At 51.1% G+C, this 25518-nt stretch overlaps 1 protein-coding gene across 1 annotated transcript in view; it reads left to right on the top strand.

Annotated features, from left to right (window-relative positions):
* The first annotated feature begins 1917 nt into the window (after positions 1–1917).
* UBASH3B (ubiquitin associated and SH3 domain containing B) overlaps positions 1918–25518 on the top strand; it is a 484216-nt gene continuing 460615 nt past the window's right edge. Inside the window, exon 1 of the mRNA XM_069614082.1 lies at positions 1918–2352. Coding sequence (XP_069470183.1) covers positions 2225–2352 — 128 coding nt within the window. The 5' untranslated portion in view covers positions 1918–2224. The remainder of the gene's footprint in view (positions 2353–25518) is intronic.

Genomic DNA, 25518 nt, shown 5'->3' on the forward strand with positions numbered 1-25518 from the left:
AGTAGAAGTAAACCGTTTGCATCCAAAAGGTCGTGGAATCTGCGGCCTTAAATCCTTTCCCTTTATAGTGGGTGGAGGTGGAGAGGGCAAAACTGTGTAGATCCGTAGCCTACTCAACTAAAAAAAAAATGTTTAATTAATTACCTTTTCAGATAACACCACAGGGGCGATTTTAACATTTGAAATGAACAAAGCTCACTTCCCAGTGTCTGCTGAAAAAATAGCCTATAATTTAATTGGGTAATCCTTTTTGACCTGTGGACCCCAACTTCTTTAAGGAAGAGGGGTGTCTTTGTTCTTAAATCAGTCCAATGTTTTTGTCCAACATTTCACCTAACACAGGTCTTTAAGTGGGGGTGGGACTGAAAATCAAAAATTATCAAATGTTTGCTATTCAGCTTCCCCAATACAGGGCTTTAAGTGGAGGGGGGTCTGAAATACAAAATTATTCAGTCACCCTAATTTTTCTGCCAGACTACCCCACCCCAGACCAAAGTAGGGGCAGGCTCTAAAAACAATATGCTAAATTACCCTGTGCTTATTTTAAACCACGAGTGTGGGTGAATTCATAATTGCCATGTGCATTTGTCCAAATCTGAAAATCCAAATTGCTTGCCTTTTAAGCGCTCGGGAAAATCAAAATTGCACAGCACTACATTTGTAAATTGTGTTCACTGACCAGCGCTAATTATTTCATGAAGTGAAATTTGTAGAAAGTAAAGAATTGTGATTTGTGTTCTTTTCAACTCACTTGGGTGAGTTATTTATGTTGAGAGAAGTCTATTGTGTTGTGCCACGGATAAAGTGGTGTTTGGCATTTCAGTGCGAGTTTTGTAACTTCTAATTCAAATAAATATAAATATATTTCCTGCATACTGGGCTGGTTCTTGGCTCAATGGTAGGTATTGGATGAATTGGAGATAGGTATGAAGAGAAGAACCCAAATGAACTGTTTTTTGTGTGACGCTCACCTTGGGGAGGGAAGGAACTCCCTGTGTTGAGGGTGGCCTCTCAATAAACCGTTACACCCTGCCGAGCACCAAGAACTTCAACAAGCAAAAGTTACATTTGGGTTCTGTCCCCCAGGTCATTCCCAGAAGACCCTTCGAGACATATTACAACCCATTGCTCCCTTTGTGTTGAAACCAGGTATCCTTGAACTATTTCTATTACTTGTATTTTCGCTGTGTTGCAACTAACCAACGATCCACAACCTTTCGGGGATAAGCCTGCCGGTCCGTCCACGTTACCAAATATGCACAAGGAGGTTTATCATTTGCTTATGATTCCAATCTGTTTGGATCCCTTCTGGTGTACTAGAAGTGTGGGGCTGATTGATGGTTTAGAAACCAATATTCATCACTGGACCATTGGTGTCCCAGATGTTGATCCGTCCCACTCCCCCTGAGAAGGTGCTGATGTATATGGGGGCCACATGGGAAGGGCAATTAATGATTTTTGTGTTGTTGCCCTTTCCAGGGCAGCCTGGCACGTGTGAAGTTTTGTCTGTCAAAGTAAAGGAGCGTTACTATTATTATCTGCCTCTGTGTCTTCGATAACACGAATACTCCCCACTACACTCTCCTGTGGACGCCGCAAAGTCATGTCACTTTGTGAGGCGTGCGACATTTGAAGGGTGATGACTTTCTGGTATTCACCACCACATAGCGACCAATCTGCTGCCTGTCAAGTGTGACATCCTTTTCATGCTGCAAGGCTTTGCATTCTGGGACTTGTAGTTTCGCGCCCGGCCTACTGCTCTGTGGTGCTGGAGTTAGAGGGCAGTCTGAGGGTCAGTGACATGGACCCAGCCGGCAGTTCCAGCCTCGGAAATGCACACTGCCCTCGAGTGCATTGCCTTTGCGCTTCGATGCCCGCACACTGCCGCTTTAAGAGGCGGGGGCGGGGTGGCTGCGGGAAGACGTCCTGCCCACAAAACATCTATCTGCCTCGGATCCATTCAAAAAAATAGCCAGGCAGACTCCGGGCCCTGGAAAAGGAAGTGCAGGCAGCCGCAGGGTCCGTGCACGTGCTGCAGGGGCAGGCCGGGCTCCAGCATGACTCCCAGGGCCCCCTCCCCTGCACCAGGAAGCTGCGGGTTTCATGCTGAGCCGCTGTGAAGCAGCGGCAGCAGCAGCCCCGGGGGTGCGGGCGGGCGGGCGGCTTCCTGGAGCAGAGCTCGGCTGCCTCCCTTCCCTGCCATGGAGCTGTGAATCCGGGGGGCATGGCTGCCAAGGAGGACCTGTACAGCAAGGTGACCCCCAGGAGGGGCCGGCCGCACCGCCCGGGCACTCTCAAGAACGGCTCTTCGCTGGACATCCTGCTCTCCATGGGCTTCCCGAAGGCCAGGGCGTGAGTCTCGCATGGCGCCCCCACCCCCGCGGAGTGCTGAATGCTTGGATGAATGGCAGCACCCGCCGCCGCCCCGCTGCGCAGGGCTGACATCACTGCCTGCGCCTCCCGCCGCCCCCGCCTCGGCATCCTGCCCGCTGTGCAGTGCGGCCCTTTCCCCTCACAGCTGGGTTGCATTGCATGCTGTGGGCTGCGTGTCGCTCCTGTTACAGAGGCAGGCCTGCATCACTGGCGGCGTGGCATGTGGCATGCAGCCGTGCAGTGCGCGCCAGCCTCGGTGCACTGCGAGCACTGCACGCCTTCCATCTCACAGGCCTGCTGCGCTGCTTATCCCGTGGGCCTCCCGGGGTCCTGCGCAGAGCTGATTATGGGCAGGAGTGCTGGGCTGATGTGGGCAGGAGTGCTGGAGCTGTGCTGGGCTGACGTGGGCAGGAGTGCTGGAGCTGTGCTGGGCTGACGTGGGCAGGAGTGCTGGGGCTGTGCTGGGCTGACGTGGGCAGGAGTGCTGGGGCTGTCCTGGGCTGACATGGGCAGGAGTGCTGAGCTGTGCAGGGTTGTGTGAGGCCTGACGTGGGCAGGAGTGCTGGAGCTGTGCTGGGCTGACGTGGGCAGGAGTGCTGGAGCTGTGCAGGGTTCTGTGAGGCCTGGCATGGGCAGGAGTGCTGGAGCTGTGCAGGGTTGTTTGAGACCTGACGTGGGCAGGAGTGCTGGAGCTGTGCTGGGCTGACGTGGGCAGGAGTGCTGGGGCTGTGCTGGGCTGACGTGGGCAGGAGTGCTGGGGTTGTGCTGGGCTGACGTGGGCAGGAGTGCTGGGGCTGTGCTGGGCTGACATGGGCAGGAGTGCTGGAGCTGTGCAGGGTTGTGTGAGGCCTGACGTGGGCAGGAGTGCTGGAGCTGTGCTGGGCTGACGTGGGCAGGAGTGCTGGAGCTGTGCAGGGTTCTGTGAGGCCTGGCATGGGCAGGAGTGCTGGAGCTGTGCAGGGTTGTTTGAGACCTGACATGGGCAGGAGTGCTGGAGCTGGGCAGGGTTCTGTGAGGCCTGGCATGGGCAGGAGTGCTGGGGCTGTGCAGGGTTGTGTGAGGCCTGACATGGGCAGGAGTGCTGGAGCTGTGAACAACCGTGTGAGGGCTGAGATCGATAGGCGTGCTGGGTGAGTGCTGTCATGTGTGGATGTGTGCTGTATCAGTGCTGACGTGGGCAGGAGTGCTGGAGCTGTGCTGGGCTGACGTGGGCAGGAGTGCTGGAGCTGTGCAGGGTTGTTTGAGACCTGACATGGGCAGGAGTGCTGGAGCTGGGCAGGGTTCTGTGAGGCCTGGCATGGGCAGGAGTGCTGGGGCTGTGCAGGGTTGTGTGAGGCCTGACATGGGCAGGAGTGCTGGAGCTGTGAACAACCGTGTGAGGGCTGAGATCGATAGGCGTGCTGGGTGAGTGCTGTCATGTGTGGATGTGTGCTGTATCAGTGCTGAGGTGGGTCGGAGTGCTGTGTGTCTGCTGGCACGGGTGGAGGGTCGGCAGCTGTGCAGACATTCCACTGTCCTTTTCAAAGAGTGGCAGCTGAGGCTGTGGACAGCTGAGTGCTGGGATGGGTATTAGTGCTGGGACGGTGAGGAGTGCTGGGGTGGGGAGGAGTGCTGCGTGAGTGCTGCGATGGGTAGGAGTGTCCGTCTTGTTGTGTGTAAATAGTGGGGGGAGGGGTGGTGGAACGTGCCACGGTGCGCACCGTCTTAACGCTTGGCGCTACACAGTCCTCACTAGTTGGGCCTGGTATATTTGCGTGCCTCTCGTCCGCCCTTTATGCAGGATGGCATATCCTGGCCACTGGACCAGGCCCACTTGCATTACAGGGAGGGGCCGGACATGGACACGTTACCTTGGTGCTCAGTCTTGTCCCCGGGCCCTTGTCCTCTGCTTGCAGCTCTGTGGTCAAGGGCTACATTATTCCGAGTTTCTTTCAGACATTGAGGTCAGCAGAACCCTCCTCAGATCTCAGGAGGAGGCCCAGCTTTCTCGGCGGCCACAGCTGCATTACGCTACTTTATTCGCTTCTTGGCGCTTTGTCAGATTCCAGCGGCGGGTGCCCCAGGTCTCTTTAGCTTTGCCCTGAATGGTATCACGCGGTTTCAAGCCGGGGAGGACATTTAAGCAGCAGGAATTGATTCGGCGCCGACCCTTCCAGTCTTGCGCTATTTCAGGGGCTCATTGGCCTGTGCAGCAGGGACGGCGTCCGGGACTTTCACAATTTTCCAAATGAAGGGGCCCCTAGCACCTACCCCCATGTTGCCTGCCAGCAGTCTTGTAACCCGGCAATACATTAATTTTTCTATTTTCGTTCTGGGGCTTGCAATGTGGCAGCGCTCGCATTACAAGCTGGGTTCCTGTAGTCCTTCTTCCGGCCTTCACTTCCCACGGGATAGACAGAAGTGTCCTCACCTAATTGCCTTCCACATCAGCCACTTGCGGCAAAGAAGGATTTCGAGCTATTCAGTGAGCATCTACTGTTTAATCACCCTGCTGGCTGGTCATCGGCTATTCATCTCATCTTTGTTGCCATTGTAATGTTTGCACCCCACGGGTGCCTCACCCTGCGCTCTCAGCAGGGGGTCCCCTGCCATCATATTGAAATGGGCCCACACACATCTACAGCCGGGCCTGCTGTGCAGAGTCTGCTTCTCATTTGACCTCTTCTTGAATGTCGTCTGGTGCCCAGCCTTCCAGCATCTGGTCCTGCACGGGCTCGGCCATTCCATGCCTGTGACCCGGTGTGTGGGCACTCCCGGGCCTTTCCTTGGTCTGGAGTCTTGCGGACTTCTTGTAGCCTTTTTATTTGATGGGCAGTGAGACCTGCATACATGAACCCCGGCCCCCCATTACTGCTCTTGGCAAGTAAGAACGAGTTGGTATTTTGGCGCAAGACCCGTGTAGTTGCCGGGCTCATCTAGTGCCTCACTGCTAGTCACTGGTCATGGCAAACGTGGATGTTGCGTGAGCTATGTGTCCAGGCTTGCACTTCAACCGAACCCTCTCTGCCAGCCAGAACCATCTCTGCCATCTCGCGCCATTTGTGGGTTTAAAAGGCCTGCATTTGTGTCTGGACGTACCAACCTGTGCCCACAAGTCGCAGTACTAGGAAGCTTGCGCCACATTGCATGGGTGTCAGTAGGACTCTGCATTGAGGGCAAGCCGTGTTGGTCCATCGGCTCCTTGTTATCCTGGGCTCTTTCTCTTGCCCTACCTCTGTCTCCCCTGCGGCGTCCCCCAGGGCTCCAACCATTCTCCCTGGCTCTTTACTGTCTACCTTGCTCCGCTGGCCCACCTCATTTCCACCTTCTCCCCAAACCTCCAGTGTTATGCGGATGACGCACACCTTCTTCAGACCTCCCTCTGACCCTCTCCATCATCCCTGACTGTCCATCATCCCTGACTGCCCATCTGCCATGCCGTCCTGGCGTACCTCCATCATCCCTGACTGCCCATCTGCCATGCCGTCCTGGCGTACCTCCATCATCCCTGACTGCCCATCTGCCATGCCGTCCTGGCGTACCCCCATCATCCCTGACTGCCCATCTGCCATGCCGTCCTGGCGTACCTCCATCATCCCTGACTGCCCATCTGCCATGCCGTCCTGGCGTACCTCCATCATCCCTGACTGCCCATCTGCCATGCCGTCCTGGCGTACCTCCATCATCCCTGACTGCCCATCTGCCATGCCGTCCTGGCGTACCCCCATCATCCCTGACTGCCCATCTGCCATGCCGTCCTGGCGTACCTCCATCATCCCTGACTGCCCATCTGCCATGCCGTCCTGGCGTACCCCCATCATCCCTGACTGCCCATCTGCCATGCCGTCCTGGCGTACCTCCATCATCCCTGACTGCCCATCTGCCATGCCGTCCTGGCGTACCTCCATCATCCCTGACTGCCCATCTGCCATGCCGTCCTGGCGTACCTCCATCATCCCTGACTGCCCATCTGCCATGCCGTCCTGGCGTACCCCCATCATCCCTGACTGCCCATCTGCCATGCCGTCCTGGCGTACCCCCATCATCCCTGACTGCTCATCTGCCATGCCGTCCTGGCATACCTCCATCATCCCTGACTGCCCATCTGCCATGCCGTCCTGGCGTACCTCCATCATCCCGGACTGCCCATCTGCCATGCCGTCCTGGCGTACCTCCATCATCCCTGACTGCCCATCTGCCATGCCGTCCTGGCGTGCCTCCAATGATCTCTGCCTCAAGGCCAGCAAGACTGAGATCCTTCCTATTGGGACTCCTGCTTCCTCCTTCTGTCACTTACTCTGCCACCCTCCATGGGCTCTCCCCTTCTCCTTCATCTGAAGCCAGAAATGCTGGAGTCATCTTCAACTCCACTCTTTCCTCCATCCCTCACATTAGCGCCCTGGGCGGGGGGCCAGCCAATCAGGTGACTAGAAACGCAGGCTTGAAGCGCAGTTAAAAGCCTGGGTCCAAGCAGCCTCATGGCTGGCTCACCCCACCGCCATCCCCCCCACACTCCCAGCCTCTACCCCATTTTTTTCCCACACCCGCTACTTACCCTATTTTCCTCTGCCAATGAAGGAGAAGAGGGGCTACGTATGGAGCCCTGCCTTCCCTTTTCATGGGGCCATCTTGGAAAAGGATTTTCCTTCCTACAGCGGGACACTGCACACGTCCCGCTGTAGGAAGGAAAATCCAATATATATATATATATTTATTTATTTTCATTTTAGCACCCTTTACTGCTTTGGCAACCCCGGGTGCTAATGGCCTTAATCCCCCGTTCCAGGGAGCCCTCATTGTCTGCCCTCGTTTTGCTTGGGCCGGTAACTAGGGCTGCCGGCCCGTTATCCAGCGCCTGGAACAGGGGATGAACGCCACATTCAGGTCCTTGCCAAGAAGGGCCACTTTCAACTCCATCTCCTCAAAGGAATCCTTCCTTTCCTCACTTTGCCCCAGAAGCTCAAGGTCTCCAGAGCTCTGGCCTCTCTATGCTAGACTACTGCAATAGCCTCTTCCTTAATCCTCCCTCTTCCCCTCCGGCTAATCCAGAATAGGGCTGTGAAAAGGCTCCTGGTGGCTGCAAGGATCAAACTTCAATCCCTCTGCATCAGCCACAAGGCTGTCTGGGGCCGGGGATCTCGCTCTCTCCAACTTTCTCTCACCAAATACTCTCCCTCCAGATCTGTACGCTCCTCTGCGCTTTCTCATCTGCCTCCCTCCTACGGAACAGCCTCCACCTTCCTCTTCGTCTTGAGCCGGATCTCCTCAAATTCCAGAAGCTCCTCAAGACTTTCCTTTTCACCTCCTCCCTCTTGCCTTTTCTAAACCCCACAGTCACTGAGATTGGCGACCATGGCCCTTATGTGTCCACCGGGGTCCTGGCCTCCCACCCCCAATCGCCTTCAGGCTCCGCCTACTCCCAGCACTTGCTTGGCACCCACTGGTTTGTGCCACCACAGGCCTGCACTTATTGATTGGCTGTAGACTACTCACCAAGTGATCTCTGCCAGTCACTTAACAGCTGCAACTTACTCCCTAGCACGTCCCTCATAACTCCTAGCATTCACCCTCCTCTCTCATCCCTTCTCTCTCTCTCTCTCTCTCTCTCTCTCTGCACTTGCACGTTCCGAATGCTCACAAGGCTCTTTCATTGTTATGTTTGCCTTTCATTCCCATGTTCCCGCTTGGTGCCCGGTTGCCCTGTGGGCGCTTTGAAACACAATTTACCTGATGTATAAGTGCCTTACAGATGCACAATAAATAAAATAACCACCGGTGGGAGCGTGGAGGCTTAGACAGGCACGGCGTGAACTTTGACCCTCAATGCATGTTTATAAACACAGACCGTAACATGTACCCTGTGCATGGCCTGTAGATGTGAGGCGGTGATGAGCGAGTGCATGACTGGGTTGCTATTATGATGGTGCTTGGCTGCTGGTGAGTCCACAGTGCCGAGGTACAGCCGATCTGGACTGCAAAGCCTTCCAGTTGCCTGCTTGGGAGCCACTAATTCCATTCTCCAGCTTTGTCTTTGCTCTCAGACTACAGTCCCTCCCCTTTTTGGCCAATATTCCTTTAAGTTTCTGACTGATTTGTGTTTTCCTTACTAGGTCACTGCCGCATTGTTCAAGAGCAGGTGCTGGTGAGGTGTGGTGCAAGGTGGTGATGTCATGCCCATGTGCTGGTGAGGTGTGGTGCCGGTGGTGCTGGCATACCCAAGGTGCAGGTGCCAGTGATGTGTACCTCCCAGGTGCTGGTGACGTGTGGTGCAGGTATTGACGTCCCGAGGCGCTAATGATAGTGAATGGGTTGGTCACACTTGCATCTTCAACTTCCTCTAATGATAGTGAATGCAGTGGCAACACTGTTGCACCTACATGCAACGGGAATGCTGTCTCACAGCGTGGTCTCGTGATGGTGAATGCAACGGGAATGCTGTCTCACAGCTTGGTCTCGTGATGGTGAATGCAACGGGAATGCTGTCTCACAGCTTGGTCTCGTGATGGTGAATGCAACGGGAATGCTGTCTCACAGCTTGGTCTCGTGATGGTGAATGCAACGGGAATGCTGTCTCACAGCGTGGTCTCGTGATGGTGAATGCAACGGGAATGCTGTCTCTCAGCGTGGTCTCGTGATGGTGAATGCAACGGGAATGCTGTCTCTCGGCGTGGTCTCATGATGGTGAATGGAACGGGAATGCTGTCTCACAGCGTGGTCTCATGATGGTGAATGCAACGGGAATGCTGTCTCACAGCGTGGTCTCATGATGGTGAATGCAACGGGAATGCTGTCTCACAGCTTGGTCTCATGTTAGTTTATGCAGTGGCAACATTATCACACCTACAGCTTTGTCTACCTCGCCACTCTGCCCCACCTGATGTCCACCTTCTCTCCTCACGTCCAATGTTATGCTGATGACACGCAGCTCTCCTTCAAGCTTCCCTCCTCTTCCTCCTTTTCTTCTCTCAACCTAACTGCCTGACTGCTATTCAGGCGTGGTGCTCGGCTAACGATCTCTGCCTTAATGCCAGTAAGACTGAGATCCTTCTAATTGGGACGATTTGATCCCTTTTACCATTCTACTCTCTGGCCACTATCCTTTGGTCCCCCCCTCACCCTCCTGTGAGGCTAAACACCTTGGGCTCATCTTTGGATCCTCTCTCCCCTTCTTTCCTCACATCACGGACCTTGCCAAAAAGGCCCACTTTCAGCTTCACCTCCTCAGGGGCAGCTGCAAGGGTCAAATTCAAGACCCTCTGCATTATCCACAAGGCTTTCTGGGGCCTGGGACCTTGCTATGTCCAACTCTCTCTCCCTAAATACCTCCCTGCTGGAGTCTTAGGTCCTCTAGCTCCAACTGTCTGCAGATCAGATAAACGGCCTCCCTGCTACTCTGTCTAACTTGAGCCAGATCTCCTTAAGTTTCGGAAGCGACACATGACCCCGCCCTTCTCCTCCTCCTTCCCTCTCATCTTCCCTTGTAAATCCCCCCCCCCCCCGTCTGCTGTGATTGGCGGCTTGGTCCCTTAGAGTTTTACAGGGCATCAGGCCCTCCTCGCCCAGTCTGTTTCAGCACTTACCCTACCTAGCACTTCCTCTCCTGGCCCCCTCCCTGACATCCTGTATGGTTGGCAACCCCCGTGAGTCCAGTCCTCTCCCCCCTGCTCTGCAGTAGCAGGTGTTCCCCATTATCCCATGGCACTTGCCCTCCTGGCTCCTCATGGCACTTAACCCCGGGGCTCCCCACAACACTTTCCCCCTAGGCACCCCTTTGCATTTGCCCGTCTTCCCTCCTCGGTCCCCCCGCACTTCATCTGCTGCTCTTGCACAATCCTAATGTCTCAAGGCCTAGTAGGACTGTTATTGCCCCACCACCACCTTTCTGTCTTGTGGCACCTGGAAATGCATGGTGTATAGGCTCCATATAAATATGCAATAAAAAAATACATAAATAGTGAATGCGGCGGTAACACTGTCTCACCTACAGCTTGGTTTCATGATGGTGAATGCGGTGGTAACACTGTCTCACCTACAGCTTAGTTTCATGATGGTGAATGCGGTGGTAACACTGTCTCACCTAAAGCTTGGTTTCATGATGGTGAATGCGGTGGTAACACTGTCTCACCTAAAGCTTGGTTTCATGATGGTGAATGCGGTGGTAACACTGTCTCACCTACAGCTTGGTTTCATGATGGTGAATGCGGTGGTAACACTGTCTCACCTAAAGCTTAGTTTCATGATGGTGAATGCGGTGGTAACACTGTCTCACCTACAGCTTAGTTTCATGATGGTGAATGCGGTGGTAACACTGTCTCACCTAAAGCTTGGTTTCATGATGGTGAATGCGGTGGTAACACTGTCTCACCTAAAGCTTGGTTTCATGATGGTGAATGCGGTGGTAACACTGTCTCACCTACAGCTTGGTTTCATGATGGTGAATGCGGTGGTAACACTGTCTCACCTACAGCTTGGTTTCATGATGGTGAATGCGGTGGTAACACTGTCTCACCTTCAGCTGGGTTTCAAGATGGTGAATGCGGTGGTAACACTGTCTCACCTTCAGCTTGGTTTCAAGATGGCGAATGCGGTTTTAAGACTGTCTCACCTTCAGCTTGGTTTCATGATGGCGAATGCGGTGGTAAGACTGTCTCACCTTCAGCTTGGTTTCAAGATGGTGAATGCGGTGGTAACACTGTCTCACCTAAAGCTTGGTTTCATGATGGTGAATGCGGTGGTAACACTGTCTCACCTACAGCTTGGTTTCATGATGGTGAATGCGGTGGTAACACTGTCTCACCTACAGCTTGGTTTCATGATGGTGAATGCGGTGGTAACACTGTCTCACCTTCAGCTGGGTTTCAAGATGGTGAATGCGGTGGTAACACTGTCTCACCTTCAGCTTGGTTTCAAGATGGCGAATGCGGTTTTAAGACTGTCTCACCTTCAGCTTGGTTTCATGATGGCGAATGCGGTGGTAAGACTGTCTCACCTTCAGCTTGGTTTCAAGATGGTGAATGCGGTGGTAACACTGTCGCACCTTCAGCTTGGTTTCATGATGGTGAATGCGGTGGTAACACTGTGCACCTTCAGCTTGGCTTCATGATGGTGAATGCGATGGTAACACTGTGCACCTTCAGCTTGGTTTCATGATGGTGAATGCGGTGGTAACACTGTCTCACCTTCAGCTTGGTTTCATGATGGTGAATGCGGGGTCATGATGGTGAATGCGGTGGTAACACTGTCTCACCTTCAGCTTGGTTTCATGATGGTGAATGCGGTGGTAACAGTGTCTCACCTTCAGCTTGGTTTCAAGAAGGTGAATGCGGTGGTAACACTGTCTCACCTACAGCGTGGTTTCAAGATAGTGAATGTGGTGGTAAAACTGTCTCACCTACAGCTTGGTTTCATGATGGTGAATGCGGTGGTAACACTGTCTCACCTACAGCTTGGTTTCATGATGGTGAATACGGTGGTAACACTGTCTCACCTTCAGCTTCACCTACAGCTTGGTTTCTTGATGGCGAATGCAGTGGTAACACTGTGCACCTACAGCTTGGTTTCATGATGGTGAATGCGGTGGTAACACTGTCTCACCTACAGCTTCACCGACAGCTTGGTTTCATGATGGTGAATGCGGGGGTAACACTGTCTCACCTTCAGCTTGCTTTCATGATGGTGAATGCGGTGGTAACACTGTCCCAACTACAGCTTCACCGACAGCTTGGTTTCATGATGGTGAATGCAGTGGTGACACTGTCTCACCTACAGCTTGGTTTCATGATGGTGAATCCGGTGGTAACACAGTCTCACCTTCAGCTTGGTTTCATGACGGTGAATGCGGTGGTAACACTGTCTCACCTACAGCTTGGTTTCACGACGGTGAATGCGGTGGTAACACTGTCTCACCTACAGCGTGGTTTCAAGATGGTGAATGCGCTGGTAACACTCTCACCTACAGCTTGGTTTCATGATGATGAATGTGGTGGTAACACTGTCTCACCTTCAGCTTGGTTTCATGATGGTGAATGCGGTGGTAACACTGTCTCGCTTGCAGCTTCACCGACAGCTTGGTTTTATGATGGTGAATGCGGTGGTAAGACTGTCTCACCTTCAGCTTGGTTTCATGATGGGGAATGCGGTGGTAACACTGTCTCACCTTCAGCTTGGTTTCAAGATGGTGAATGCGGTGGTAAGACTGTCTCACCTTCAGCTTGGTTTCATGATGGTGAATGCAGTGGTAACACTGTCTCACCTACAGCTTGGTTTCATGATGGTGAATGCGGTGGTAACACTGTCTCACCTAAGCTTGGTTTCATGATGGTGAATGCGGTGGTAACACTGTCTAACCTACAGCGTGATTTCAAGATGGTGAATGCGGTGGTAACACTGTCTAACCTACAGCTTGGTTTCATGATGGTGAATGCGGTGGTAACACTGTCTCACCTTCAGCTTGGTTTCCTGATGGTGAATGCGGTGGTAACACTGTCTCACCTTCAGCTTGTTTTCCTGATGAAGAATGCGGTGGTAACACTGTCGCACCTTCAGCTTGGTTTCAAGATGGTGAATGCGGTGGTAACACTGTCTCACCTACAGCGTGGTTTCATGATGGTGAATGCGGTGGTAACACTGTCTCACCTACAGCGTGGTTTAATGATGGTGAATGCGGTGGTAACACTGTCTAACCTACAGCGTGGTTTCATGATGGTGAATGCGGTGGTAACACTGTCTAACCTACAGCTTAGTTTCATGATGGTGAATGCTGTGGTAACACTGTCTCACCTTCAGCTTGGTTTCAAGATGGCGAATGCGGTTTTAAGACTGTCTCACCTTCAGCTTGGTTTCATGATGGTGAATGCGGTGGTAACACTGTCTCACCTTCAGCTTGGTTTCATGATGGTGAATGCGGTGGTAACACTGTCTCACCTTCAGCTTGGTTTCATGATGGTGAATGCGGTGGTAAGACTGTCTCACCTTCAGCTTGGTTTCAAGATGGTGAATGCGGTGGTAACACTGTCGCACCTTCAGCTTGGTTTCATGATGGTGAATGCGGTGGTAACACTGTGCACCTTCAGCTTGGTTTCATGATGGTGAATGCGGGGTCATGATGGTGAATGCGGTGGTAACACTGTCTCACCTTCAGCTTGGTTTCATGATGGTGAATGCGGTGGTAACAGTGTCTCACCTTCAGCTTGGTTTCAAGAAGGTGAATGCGGTGGTAACACTGTCTCACCTACAGCGTGGTTTCAAGATAGTGAATGTGGTGGTAACACTGTCTCACCTACAGCTTGGTTTCATGATGGTGAATGCGGTGGTAACACTGTCTCACCTACAGCTTGGTTTCATGATGGTGAATGCGGTGGTAACACTGTCTCACCTTCAGCTTCACCTACAGCTTGGTTTCTTGATGGCGAATGCAGTGGTAACACTGTGCACCTACAGCTTGGTTTCATGATGGTGAATGCGGTGGTAACACTGTCTCACCTACAGCTTCACCGACAGCTTGGTTTCATGATGGTGAATGCGGGGGTAACACTGTCTCACCTTCAGCTTGCTTTCATGATGGTGAATGCGGTGGTAACACTGTCCCAACTACAGCTTCACCGACAGCTTGGTTTCATGATGGTGAATGTAGTGGTGACACTGTCTCACCTACAGCTTGGTTTCATGATGGTGAATCCGGTGGTAACACAGTCTCACCTTCAGCTTGGTTTCATGACGGTGAATGCGGTGGTAACACTGTCTCACCTACAGCTTGGTTTCACGACGGTGAATGCGGTGGTAACACTGTCTCACCTACAGCTTGGTTTCATGATGGTGAATGCGGTGGTAACACTGTCTCACCTACAGCGTGGTTTCAAGATGGTGAATGCGCTGGTAACACTCTCACCTACAGCTTGGTTTCATGATGATGAATGTGGCGGTAACACTGTCTCACCTTCAGCTTGGTTTCATGATGGTGAATGCAGTGGTAACACTGCCTCGCTTGCAGCTTCACCGACAGCTTGGTTTTATGATGGTGAATGCGGTGGTAAGACTGTCTCACCTTCAGCTTGGATTCATGATGGGGAATGCGGTGGTAACACTGTCTCACCTTCAGCTGGGTTTCAAGATGGTGAATGCGGTGGTAAGACTGTCTCACCTTCAGCTTGGTTTGATGATGGGGAATGCGGTGGTAACACTGTCGCACCTTCAGCTTGGTTTCATGATGGTGAATGCGGTGGTAACACTGTGCACCTTCAGCTTGGTTTCATGATAGTGAATGCGGTGGTAACACTGTCTCACCTTCAGCTTGGTTTCAAGATGGTGAATGCAGGGTCATGATGGTGAATGCGGTGGTAACACTGTCTCACCTTCAGCTTGGTTTCATGATGGTGAATGCGGTGGTAACACTGTCTCACTTTCAGCTTGGTTTCAAGATGGTGAATGCGGTGGTAACACTGTCTCACCTTCAGCTTGGTTTCATGATGGTGAATGCGGTGGTAACACTGTCTCACTTTCAGCTTGGTTTCAAGATGGTGAATGCGGTGGTAACACTGTCTCACGTACAGAGTGGTTTCATGATGGTGAATGCGGTGGTAACACTGTCTCACCTACAGCTTGGTTTCATGATGGTGAATGCGGTGGTAACACTGTCTCACCTAAGCTTGGTTTCATGATGGTGAATGCAGTGGTAACACTGTCTCACCTACAGCTTGGTTTCATGATGGTGAATGCGGTGGTAACACTGTCTAACCTACAGCGTGATTTCAAGATGGTGAATGCGGTGGTAAGACTGTCTAACCTACAGCTTGGTTTCATGATGGTGAATGCGGTGGTAACACTGTCTCACCTTCAGCTTGGTTTCCTGATGGTGAATGCGGTGGTAACACTGTCTCACCTTCAGCTTGTTTTCCTGATGGTGAATGCGGTGGTAACACTGTCGCACCTTCAGCTTGGTTTCAAGATGGTGAATGCGGTGGTAACACTGTCTAACCTACAGCGTGGTTTCATGATGGTGAATGCGGTGGTAACACTGTCTAACCTACAGCTTAGTTTCATGATGGTGAATGCTGTGGTAACACTGTCTCACCTTCAGCTTGGTTTCAAGATGGTGAATGCGGTGGTAACACTGTCTCACCTACAGCGTGGTTTCAAGATGGTGAATGCGGTGGTAACACTGTCGCACCTTCAGCTTGGTTTCAAGATGGTGAATGCGGTGGTAACACTGTCTCACCTACAGCGTGGTTTCATGATGGTGAATGCGGTGGTAACACTGTCTCACCTACAGCGTGGTTTCATGATGGTGAATGCGGTGGTAACACTGTCTCACCTACAGTGTGGTTTCATGATGGTGAATGCGGTGGTAACACTGTCTCACCTAAGCTTGGTTTCATGATGGTGAATGCGGTGGTAACACTGTCTCACCTACAGCGTGGTTTCAAGATGGTGAATGCGGTGGTAACACTGTCTCACCTTCAGCTTGGTTTCATGATGGTGAATGCGGTGGTAACACTGTCGCACCTTCAGCTTGGTGTCATGATGGTGAATGCGGTGGTAACACTGCCGCACCTTCAGCTTGGTTTCAAGATGGTGAATGCGGTGGTAACACTGTCTCGCCTTCAGCTTGGTTTCATGATGGTGAATGCGGTGGTAACACTGTCTCATCTACAGCTTCGTTTCAAGATGGTGAATGCGGTGGTAAGACGGTCTCACCTACAGCTTGTTTTCATGATGGTGAATGCGGTGGTAACACTGTGCACCTTCAGCTTGGTTTCATGATGGTGAATGCGGTGGTAACTGTCTCACCTTCAGCTCGGTTTCAAGATGGTGAATGCGGTGTAAGATGGTCTCACCTATAGCTTGGTTTCATGATGGTGAATGCGGTGGTAAGACTGTCTCACCTTCAGCTTGGTTTCATGATGGTGAATGCGGTGGTAAGACTGTCTCACCTTCAGCTTGGTTTCATGATGGTGAATGCGGTGGTAAGACTATCTCACCTTCAGCTTGGTTTCATGATGGTGAATGCGGTGGTAACACTGTGCACCTTCAGCTTGGTTTCATGATGGTGAATGCAGTGGTAACACTGTCTCATCTTCAGCTTGGTTCATGATGGTGAATGCGGTGGTGACACTTTCTCACCTTCAGCTTGGTTCATGATGGTGAATGCGGGGTCATGATGGTGAATGCGGTGGTAACACTGTCTCACCTTCAGCTTGGTTTCATGATGGTGAATGCGGTGGTAACACTGTGCACCTTCAGCTTGGTTTCATGATGGTGAATGCCGTGGTAACACTGTCTCACCTTCAGCTTTGTTTCATGATGGTGAATGCGGTGGTAACACTGTGCACCTTCAGCTTGGTTTCATGATGGTGAATGCGGTGGTAACACTGTCTCACCTTCAGCTTGGTTCATGATGGTGAATGCGGTGGTGACACTGTCTCACCTTCAGCTTGGTTCATGATGGTGAATGCGGGGTCATGATGGTGAATGCGGTGGTAACACTGTCTCACCTTCAGCTTGGTTTCATGATGGTGAATGCGGTGGTAACACTGTCTCACCTTCAGCTTGGTTTCATGTTGGTGAATGCGGTGGTAACACTGTGCACCTTCAGCTTGGTTTCATGATGGTGAATGCGGTGGTAACACTGTGCACCTTCAGCTTCGTTTCATGATGGTGAATGCGGTGGTAACACTGTGCGCCTTCAGCTTGGTTCATGATGGTGAATGCGGTGGTGACACTGTCTCACCTTCAGCTTGGTTCATGATGGTGAATGCGGGGTCATGATGGTGAATGCAGTGGTAACACTGTCTCACCTTCAGCTTGGTTTCATGATGGTGAATGCGGTGGTAACACTGTGCACCTTCAGCTTGGTTTCATGATGGTGAATGCCGTGGTAACACTGTCTCACCTTCAGCTTTGTTTCATGATGGTGAATGCGGTGGTAACACTGTGCACCTTCAGCTTGGTTTCATGATGGTGAATGCGGTGGTAACACTGTCTCACCTTCAGCTTGGTTCATGATGGTGAATGCGGTGGTGACACTGTCTCACCTTCAGCTTGGTTCATGATGGTGAATGCGGGGTCATGATGGTGAATGCGGTGGTAACACTGTCTCACCTTCAGCTTGGTTTCATGATGGTGAATGCGGTGGTAACACTGTCTCACCTTCAGCTTGGTTTCATGATGGTGAATGCGGTGGTAACACTGTGCACCTTCAGCTTGGTTCATGATGGTGAATGCGGTGGTAACACTGTCTCACCTTCAGCTTGGTTCATGATGGTGAATGCGGGGTCATGATGGTGAATACGGTGGTAACACTGTCTCACCTTCAGCTTGGTTTCATGATGGTGAATGCGGTGGTAACACTGTGCACCTTCAGCTTGGTTTCATGATGGTGAATGCGGGGTCATGATGGTGAATGCGGTGGTAACACTGTGCACCTTCAGCTTGGTTTCATGATGGTGAATGCGGTGGTAACACTGTGCACCTTCAGCTTGGTTTCATGATGGTGAATGCGGTGGTAACACTGTGCACCTTCAGCTTCGTTTCATGATGGTGAATGCGGTGGTAACACTGTGCACCTTCAGCTTGGTTCATGATGGTGAATGCGGTGGTAACACTGTCTCACCTTCAGCTTGGTTCATGATGGTGAATGAGGGGTCATGATGGTGAATGCGGTGGTAACACTGTCTCACCTTCAGCTTGGTTTCATGATGGTGAATGCGGTGGTAACACTGTGCACCTTCAGCTTGGTTTCATGATGGTGAATGCGGTGGTAACACTGTGCACCTTCAGCTTGCTTTCATGGTGGTGAATGCCGTGGTAACACTGTCTCACCTTCAGCTTGGTTTCATGATGGTGAATGCGGTGGTAAGACGGTCTCACCTATAGCTTGGTTTCATGATGGTGAATGCGGTGGTAACACTGTGCACCTTCAGCTTGCTTTCATGATGGTGAATGCGGTGGTAAGACGGTCTCACCTATAGCTTGGTTTCATGATGGTGAATGCGGTGGTAAGACGGTCTCACCTATCGCTTGCTTTCATGATGGTGAATGCCGTGGTAACACTGTGCACCTTCAGCTTGGTTTCATGATGGTGAATGCCGTGGTAATACTGTGCACCTTCAGCTTGCTTTCATGATGGTGAATGCGGTGGTCACACTGTCCCAACTACAGCTTCACCGACAGCTTGGTTTCATGATGGTGAATGCAGTGGTGACACTGTCTCACCTACAGCTTGGTTTCATGATGGTGAATCCGGTGGTAACACAGTCTCACCTTCAGCTTGGTTTCATGACGGTGAATGCGGTGGTAACACTGTCTCACCTACAGCTTGGTTTCACGACGGTGAATGCGGTGGTAACACTGTCTCACCTACAGGGTGGTTTCAAGATGGTGAATGCGCTGGTAACACTCTCACCTACAGCTTGGTTTCATGATGATGAATGTGGTGGTAACACTGTCTCACCTTCAGCTTGGTTTCATGATGGTGAATGCGCTGGTAACACTGTCTCGCTTGCAGCTTCACCGACAGCTTGGTTTTATGATGGTGAATGCGGTGGTAAGACTGTCTCACCTTCAGCTTGGTTTCATGATGGGGAATGCGGTGGTAACACTGTCTCACCTTCAGCTTGGTTTCAAGATGGTGAATGCGGTGGTAAGACTGTCTCACCTTCAGCTTGGTTTGATGATGGGGAATGCGGTGGTAACACTGTCGCACCTTCAGCTTGGTTTCATGATGGTGAATGCGGTGGTAACACTGTGCAACTTCAGCTTGGTTTCATGATAGTGAATGCGGTGGTAACACTGTCTCACCTTCAGCTTGGTTTCAAGATGGTGAATGCGGGGTCATGATGGTGAATGCGGTGGTAACACAGTCTCACCTTCAGCTTGGTTTCATGATGGTGAATGCGGTGGTAACACTGTCTCACTTTCAGCTTGGTTTCAAGATGGTGAATGCGGTGGTAACACTGTCTCACTTTCAGCTTGGTTTCAAGATGGTGAATGCGGTGGTAACACTGTCTCACCTTCAGCTTGGTTTCATGATGGTGAATGCGGTGGTAACACTGTCTCACTTTCAGCTTGGTTTCAAGATGGTGAATGCGGTGGTAACACTGTCTCACGTACAGAGTGGTTTCATGATGGTGAATGCGGTGGTAACACTGTCTCACCTACAGCTTGGTTTCATGATGGTGAATGCGGTGGTAACACTGTCTCACCTAAGCTTGGTTTCATGATGGTGAATGCAGTGGTAACACTGTCTCACCTACAGCTTGGTTGCATGATGGTGAATGCGGTGGTAACACTGTCTCACCTAAGCTTGGTTTCATGATGGTGAATGCGGTGGTAACACTGTCTAACCTACAGCGTGATTTCAAGATGGTGAATGCGGTGGTAACACTGTCTAACCTACAGCTTGGTTTCATGATGGTGAATGCGGTGGTAACACTGTCTCACCTTCAGCTTGGTTTCCTGATGGTGAATGCGGTGGTAACACTGTCTCACCTTCAGCTTGTTTTCCTGATGGTGAATGCGGTGGTAACACTGTCGCACCTTCAGCTTGGTTTCAAGATGGTGAATGCGGTGGTAACACTGTCTAACCTACAGCGTGGTTTCATGATGGTGAATGCGGTGGTAACACTGTCTAACCTACAGCTTAGTTTCATGATGGTGAATGCTGTGGTAACACTGTCTCACCTTCAGCTTGGTTTCAAGATGGTGAATGCGGTGGTAACACTGTCTCACCTACAGCGTGGTTTCAAGATGGTGAATGCGGTGGTAACACTGTCGCACCTTCAGCTTGGTTTCAAGATGGTGAATGCGGTGGTAACACTGTCTCACCTACAGCGTGGTTTCATGATGGTGAATGCGGTGGTAACACTGTCTCACCTACAGCGTGGTTTCATGATGGTGAATGCGGTGGTAACACTGTCTCACCTACAGTGTGGTTTCATGATGGTGAATGCGGTGGTAACACTGTCTCACCTAAGCTTGGTTTCATGATGGTGAATGCGGTGGTAACACTGTCTCACCTACAGCGTGGTTTCAAGATGGTGAATGCGGTGGTAACACTGTCTAACCTTCAACTTGGTTTCATGATGGTGAATGCGGTGGTAACACTGTCTCACCTTCAGCTTGGTTTCAAGATGGTGAATGCGGTGGTAACACTGTCTCACCTTCAGCTTGGTTTCATGATGGTGAATGCGGTGGTAACACTGTCGCACCTTCAGCTTGGTGTCATGATGGTGAATGCGGTGGGAACACTGCCGCACCTTCAGCTTGGTTTCAAGATGGTGAATGCGGTGGTAACACTGTCTCGCCTTCAGCTTGGTTTCATGATGGTGAATGCGGTGGTAACACTGTCTCATCTACAGCTTCGTTTCAAGATGGTGAATGCGGTGGTAAGACGGTCTCACCTACAGCTTGTTTTCATGATGGTGAATGCGGTGGTAACACTGTGCACCTTCAGCTTGGTTTCATGATGGTGAATGCGGTGGTAACACTGTCTCATCTTCAGCTTGGTTCATGATGGTGAATGCGGTGGTGACACTTTCTCACCTTCAGCTTGGTTCATGATGGTGAATGCAGGGTCATGATGGTGAATGCGGTGGTAACACTGTCTCACCTTCAGCTTGGTCTCATGATGGTGAATGCGGTGGTAACACTGTGCACCTTCAGCTTGGTTTCATGATGGTGAATGCCGTGGTAACACTGTCTCACCTTCAGCTTTGTTTCATGATGGTGAATGCGGTGGTAACACTGTGCACCTTCAGCTTGGTTTCATGATGGTGAATGCGGTGGTAACACTGTCTCACCTTCAGCTTGGTTCATGATGGTGAATGTGGTGGTGACACTGTCTCACCTTCAGCTTGGTTCATGATGGTGAATGCGGGGTCATGATGGTGAATGCGGTGGTAACACTGTCTCACCTTCAGCTTGGTTTCATGATGGTGAATGCGGTGGTAACACTGTCTCACCTTCAGCTTGGTTTCATGATGGTGAATGCGGTGGTAACACTGTGCACCTTCAGCTTGGTTTCATGGTGGTGAATGCGGTGGTAACACTGTGCACCTTCAGCTTCGTTTCATGATGGTGAATGCGGTGGTAACACTGTGCGCCTTCAGCTTGGTTCATGATGGTGAATGCGGTGGTGACACTGTCTCACCTTCAGCTTGGTTCATGATGGTGAATGCGGGGTCATGATGGTGAATGCAGTGGTAACACTGTCTCACCTTCAGCTTGGTTTCATGATGGTGAATGCGGTGGTAACACTGTGCACCTTCAGCTTGGTTTCATGATGGTGAATGCCGTGGTAACACTGTCTCACCTTCAGCTTTGTTTCATGATGGTGAATGCGGTGGTAACACTGTGCACCTTCAGCTTGGTTTCATGATGGTGAATGCGGTGGTAACACTGTCTCACCTTCAGCTTGGTTCATGATGGTGAATGCGGTGGTGACACTGTCTCACCTTCAGCTTGGTTCATGATGGTGAATGCGGGGTCATGATGGTGAATGCGGTGGTAACACTGTCTCACCTTCAGCTTGGTTTCATGATGGTGAATGCGGTGGTAACACTGTCTCACCTTCAGCTTGGTTTCATGATGGTGAATGCGGTGGTAACACTGTGCACCTTCAGCTTGGTTCATGATGGTGAATGCGGTGGTAACACTGTCTCACCTTCAGCTTGGTTCATGATGGTGAATGCGGGGTCATGATGGTGAATACGGTGGTAACACTGTCTCACCTTCAGCTTGGTTTCATGATGGTGAATGCGGTGGTAACACTGTGCACCTTCAGCTTGGTTTCATGATGGTGAATGCGGGGTCATGATGGTGAATGCGGTGGTAACACTGTGCACCTTCAGCTTGGTTTCATGATGGTGAATGCGGTGGTAACACTGTGCACCTTCAGCTTCGTTTCATGATGGTGAATGCGGTGGTAACACTGTGCACCTTCAGCTTGGTTCATGATGGTGAATGCGGTGGTAACACTGTCTCACCTTCAGCTTGGTTCATGATGGTGAATGCGGGGTCATGATGGTGAATACGGTGGTAACACTGTCTCACCTTCAGCTTGGTTTCATGATGGTGAATGCGGTGGTAACACTGTGCACCTTCAGCTTGGTTTCATGATGGTGAATGCGGTGGTAACACTGTGCACCTTCAGCTTGCTTTCATGATGGTGAATGCCGTGGTAACTGTCTCACCTTCAGCTTGGTTTCATGATGGTGAATGCGGTGGTAAGACGGTCTCACCTATAGCTTGGTTTCATGATGGTGAATGCGGTGGTAACACTGTGCACCTTCAGCTTCGTTTCATGATGGTGAATGCGGTGGTAACACTGTGCACCTTCAGCTTGGTTCATGATGGTGAATGCGGTGGTAACACTGTCTCACCTTCAGCTTGGTTCATGATGGTGAATGAGGGGTCATGATGGTGAATGCGGTGGTAACACTGTCTCACCTTCAGCTTGGTTTCATGATGGTGAATGCGGTGGTAACACTGTGCACCTTCAGCTTGGTTTCATGATGGTGAATGCGGTGGTAACACTGTGCACCTTCAGCTTGCTTTCATGGTGGTGAATGCGGTGGTAACACTGTCTCACCTTCAGCTTGGTTTCATGATGGTGAATGCGGTGGTAAGACGGTCTCACCTATAGCTTGGTTTCATGATGGTGAATGCGGTGGTAACACTGTGCACCTTCAGCTTGCTTTCATGATGGTGAATGCGGTGGTAAGACGGTCTCACCTATAGCTTGGTTTCATGATGGTGAATGCGGTGGTAAGACGGTCTCACCTATAGCTTGCTTTCATGATGGTGAATGCCGTGGTAACACTGTGCACCTTCAGCTTGGTTTCATGATGGTGAATGCGGTGGTAATACTGTGCACCTTCAGCTTGCTTTCATGATGGTGAATGCGGTGGTCACACTGTCCCAACTACAGCTTCACCGACAGCTTGGTTTCATGATGGTGAATGCAGTGGTGACACTGTCTCACCTACAGCTTGGTTTCATGATGGTGAATCCGGTGGTAACACAGTCTCACCTTCAGCTTGGTTTCATGACGGTGAATGCGGTGGTAACACTGTCTCACCTACAGCTTGGTTTCACGACGGTGAATTCGGTGGTAACACTGTCTCACCTACAGCTTGGTTTCATGATGGTGAATGCGGTGGTAACACTGTCTCACCTACAGGGTGGTTTCAAGATGGTGAATGCGCTGGTAACACTCTCACCTACAGCTTGGTTTCATGATGATGAATGTGGTGGTAACACTGTCTCACCTTCAGCTTGGTTTCATGATGGTGAATGCGGTGGTAACACTGTCTCGCTTGCAGCTTCACCGACAGCTTGGTTTTATGATGGTGAATGCGGTGGTAAGACTGTCTCACCTTCAGCTTGGTTTCATGATGGGGAATGCGGTGGTAACACTGTCTCACCTTCAGCTTGGTTTCAAGATGGTGAATGCGGTGGTAAGACTGTCTCACCTTCAGCTTGGTTTGATGATGGGGAATGCGGTGGTAACACTGTCGCACCTTCAGCTTGGTTTCATGATGGTGAATGCGGTGGTAACACTGTGCAACTTCAGCTTGGTTTCAAGATGGTGAATGCGGGGTCATGATGGTGAATGCGGTGGTAACACTGTCTCACCATCAGCTTGGTTTCATGATGGTGAATGCGGTGGTAACACTGTCTCACCTAAGCTTGGTTTCATGATGGTGAATGCAGTGGTAACACTGTCTCACCTCCAGCTTGGTTTCATGATGGTGAATGCGGTGGTAACACTGTCTCACCTAAGCTTGGTTTCATGATGGTGAATGCGGTGGTAACACTGTCTCACATACAGAGTGGTTTCATGATGGTGAATGCGGTGGTAACACTGTCTCACCTACAGCTTGGTTTCATGATGGTGAATGCGGTGGTAACACTGTCTCACCTAAGCTTGGTTTCATGATGGTGAATGCAGTGGTAACACTGTCTCACCTCCAGCTTGGTTTCATGATGGTGAATGCGGTGGTAACACTGTCTCACCTAAGCTTGGTTTCATGATGGTGAATGCGGTGGTAACACTGTCTAACCTACAGCGTGATTTCAAGATGGTGAATGCGGTGTTAACACTGTCTAACCTACAGCTTGGTTTCATGATGGTGAATGCGGTGGTAACACTGTCTCACCTTCAGCTTGGTTTCCTGATGGTGAATGCGGTGGTAACACTGTCTCACCTTCAGCTTGTTTTCCTGATGGTGAATGCGGTGGTAACACTGTCGCACCTTCAGCTTGGTTTCAAGATGGTGAATACGGTGGTAACACTGTCTCACCTACAGCGTGGTTTCATGATGGTGAATGGGGTGGTAACACTGTCTCACCTACAGCGTGGTTTCATGATGGTGAATGCGGTGGTAACACTGTCTCACCTACAGCGTGGTTTCATGATGGTGAATGCGGTGGTAACACTGTCTAACCTACAGCGTGGTTTCATGATGGTGAATGCGGTGGTAACACTGTCTAACCTACAGCTTAGTTTCATGATGGTGAATGCTGTGGTAACACTGTCTCACCTTCAGCTTGGTTTCAAGATGGTGAATGCGGTGGTAACACTGTCTCACCTACAGCGTGGTTTCAAGATGGTGAATGCGGTGGTAACACTGTCGCACCTTCAGCTTGGTTTCAAGATGGTGAATGCGGTGGTAACACTGTCTCACCTACAGCGTGGTTTCATGATGGTGAATGCGGTGGTAGCACTGTCTCACCTACAGCGTGGTTTCATGATGGTGAATGCGGTGGTAACACTCTCACCTACAGCTTGGTTTCATGATGGTGAATGCGGTGGTAACACTTTCTCACCTAAGCTTGGTTTCATGATGGTGAATGCGGTGGTAACACTGTCTCACCTACAGCGTGGTTTCAAGATGGTGAATGCGGTGGTAACACTGTCTAACCTTCAGCTTGGTTTCATGATGGTGAATGCGGTGGTAACACTGTCTCACCTTCAGCTTGGTTTCAAGATGGTGAATGCGGTGGTAACACTGTCTCACCTACAGCGTGGTTTCAAGATGGTGAATGCGGTGGTAACACTGTCGCACCTTCAGCTTGGTTTCATGATGGTGAATGCGGTGGGAACACTGTCGCACCTTCAGCTTGGTGTCATGATGGTGAATGCGGTGGTAATACTGTCGCACCTTCAGC

Source organism: Ambystoma mexicanum, chromosome 9, assembly GCF_040938575.1.
Source record: "Ambystoma mexicanum isolate Mex_15411 chromosome 9, UKY_AmexF1_1, whole genome shotgun sequence".
Lineage (NCBI taxonomy): Eukaryota > Metazoa > Chordata > Amphibia > Caudata > Ambystomatidae > Ambystoma > Ambystoma mexicanum.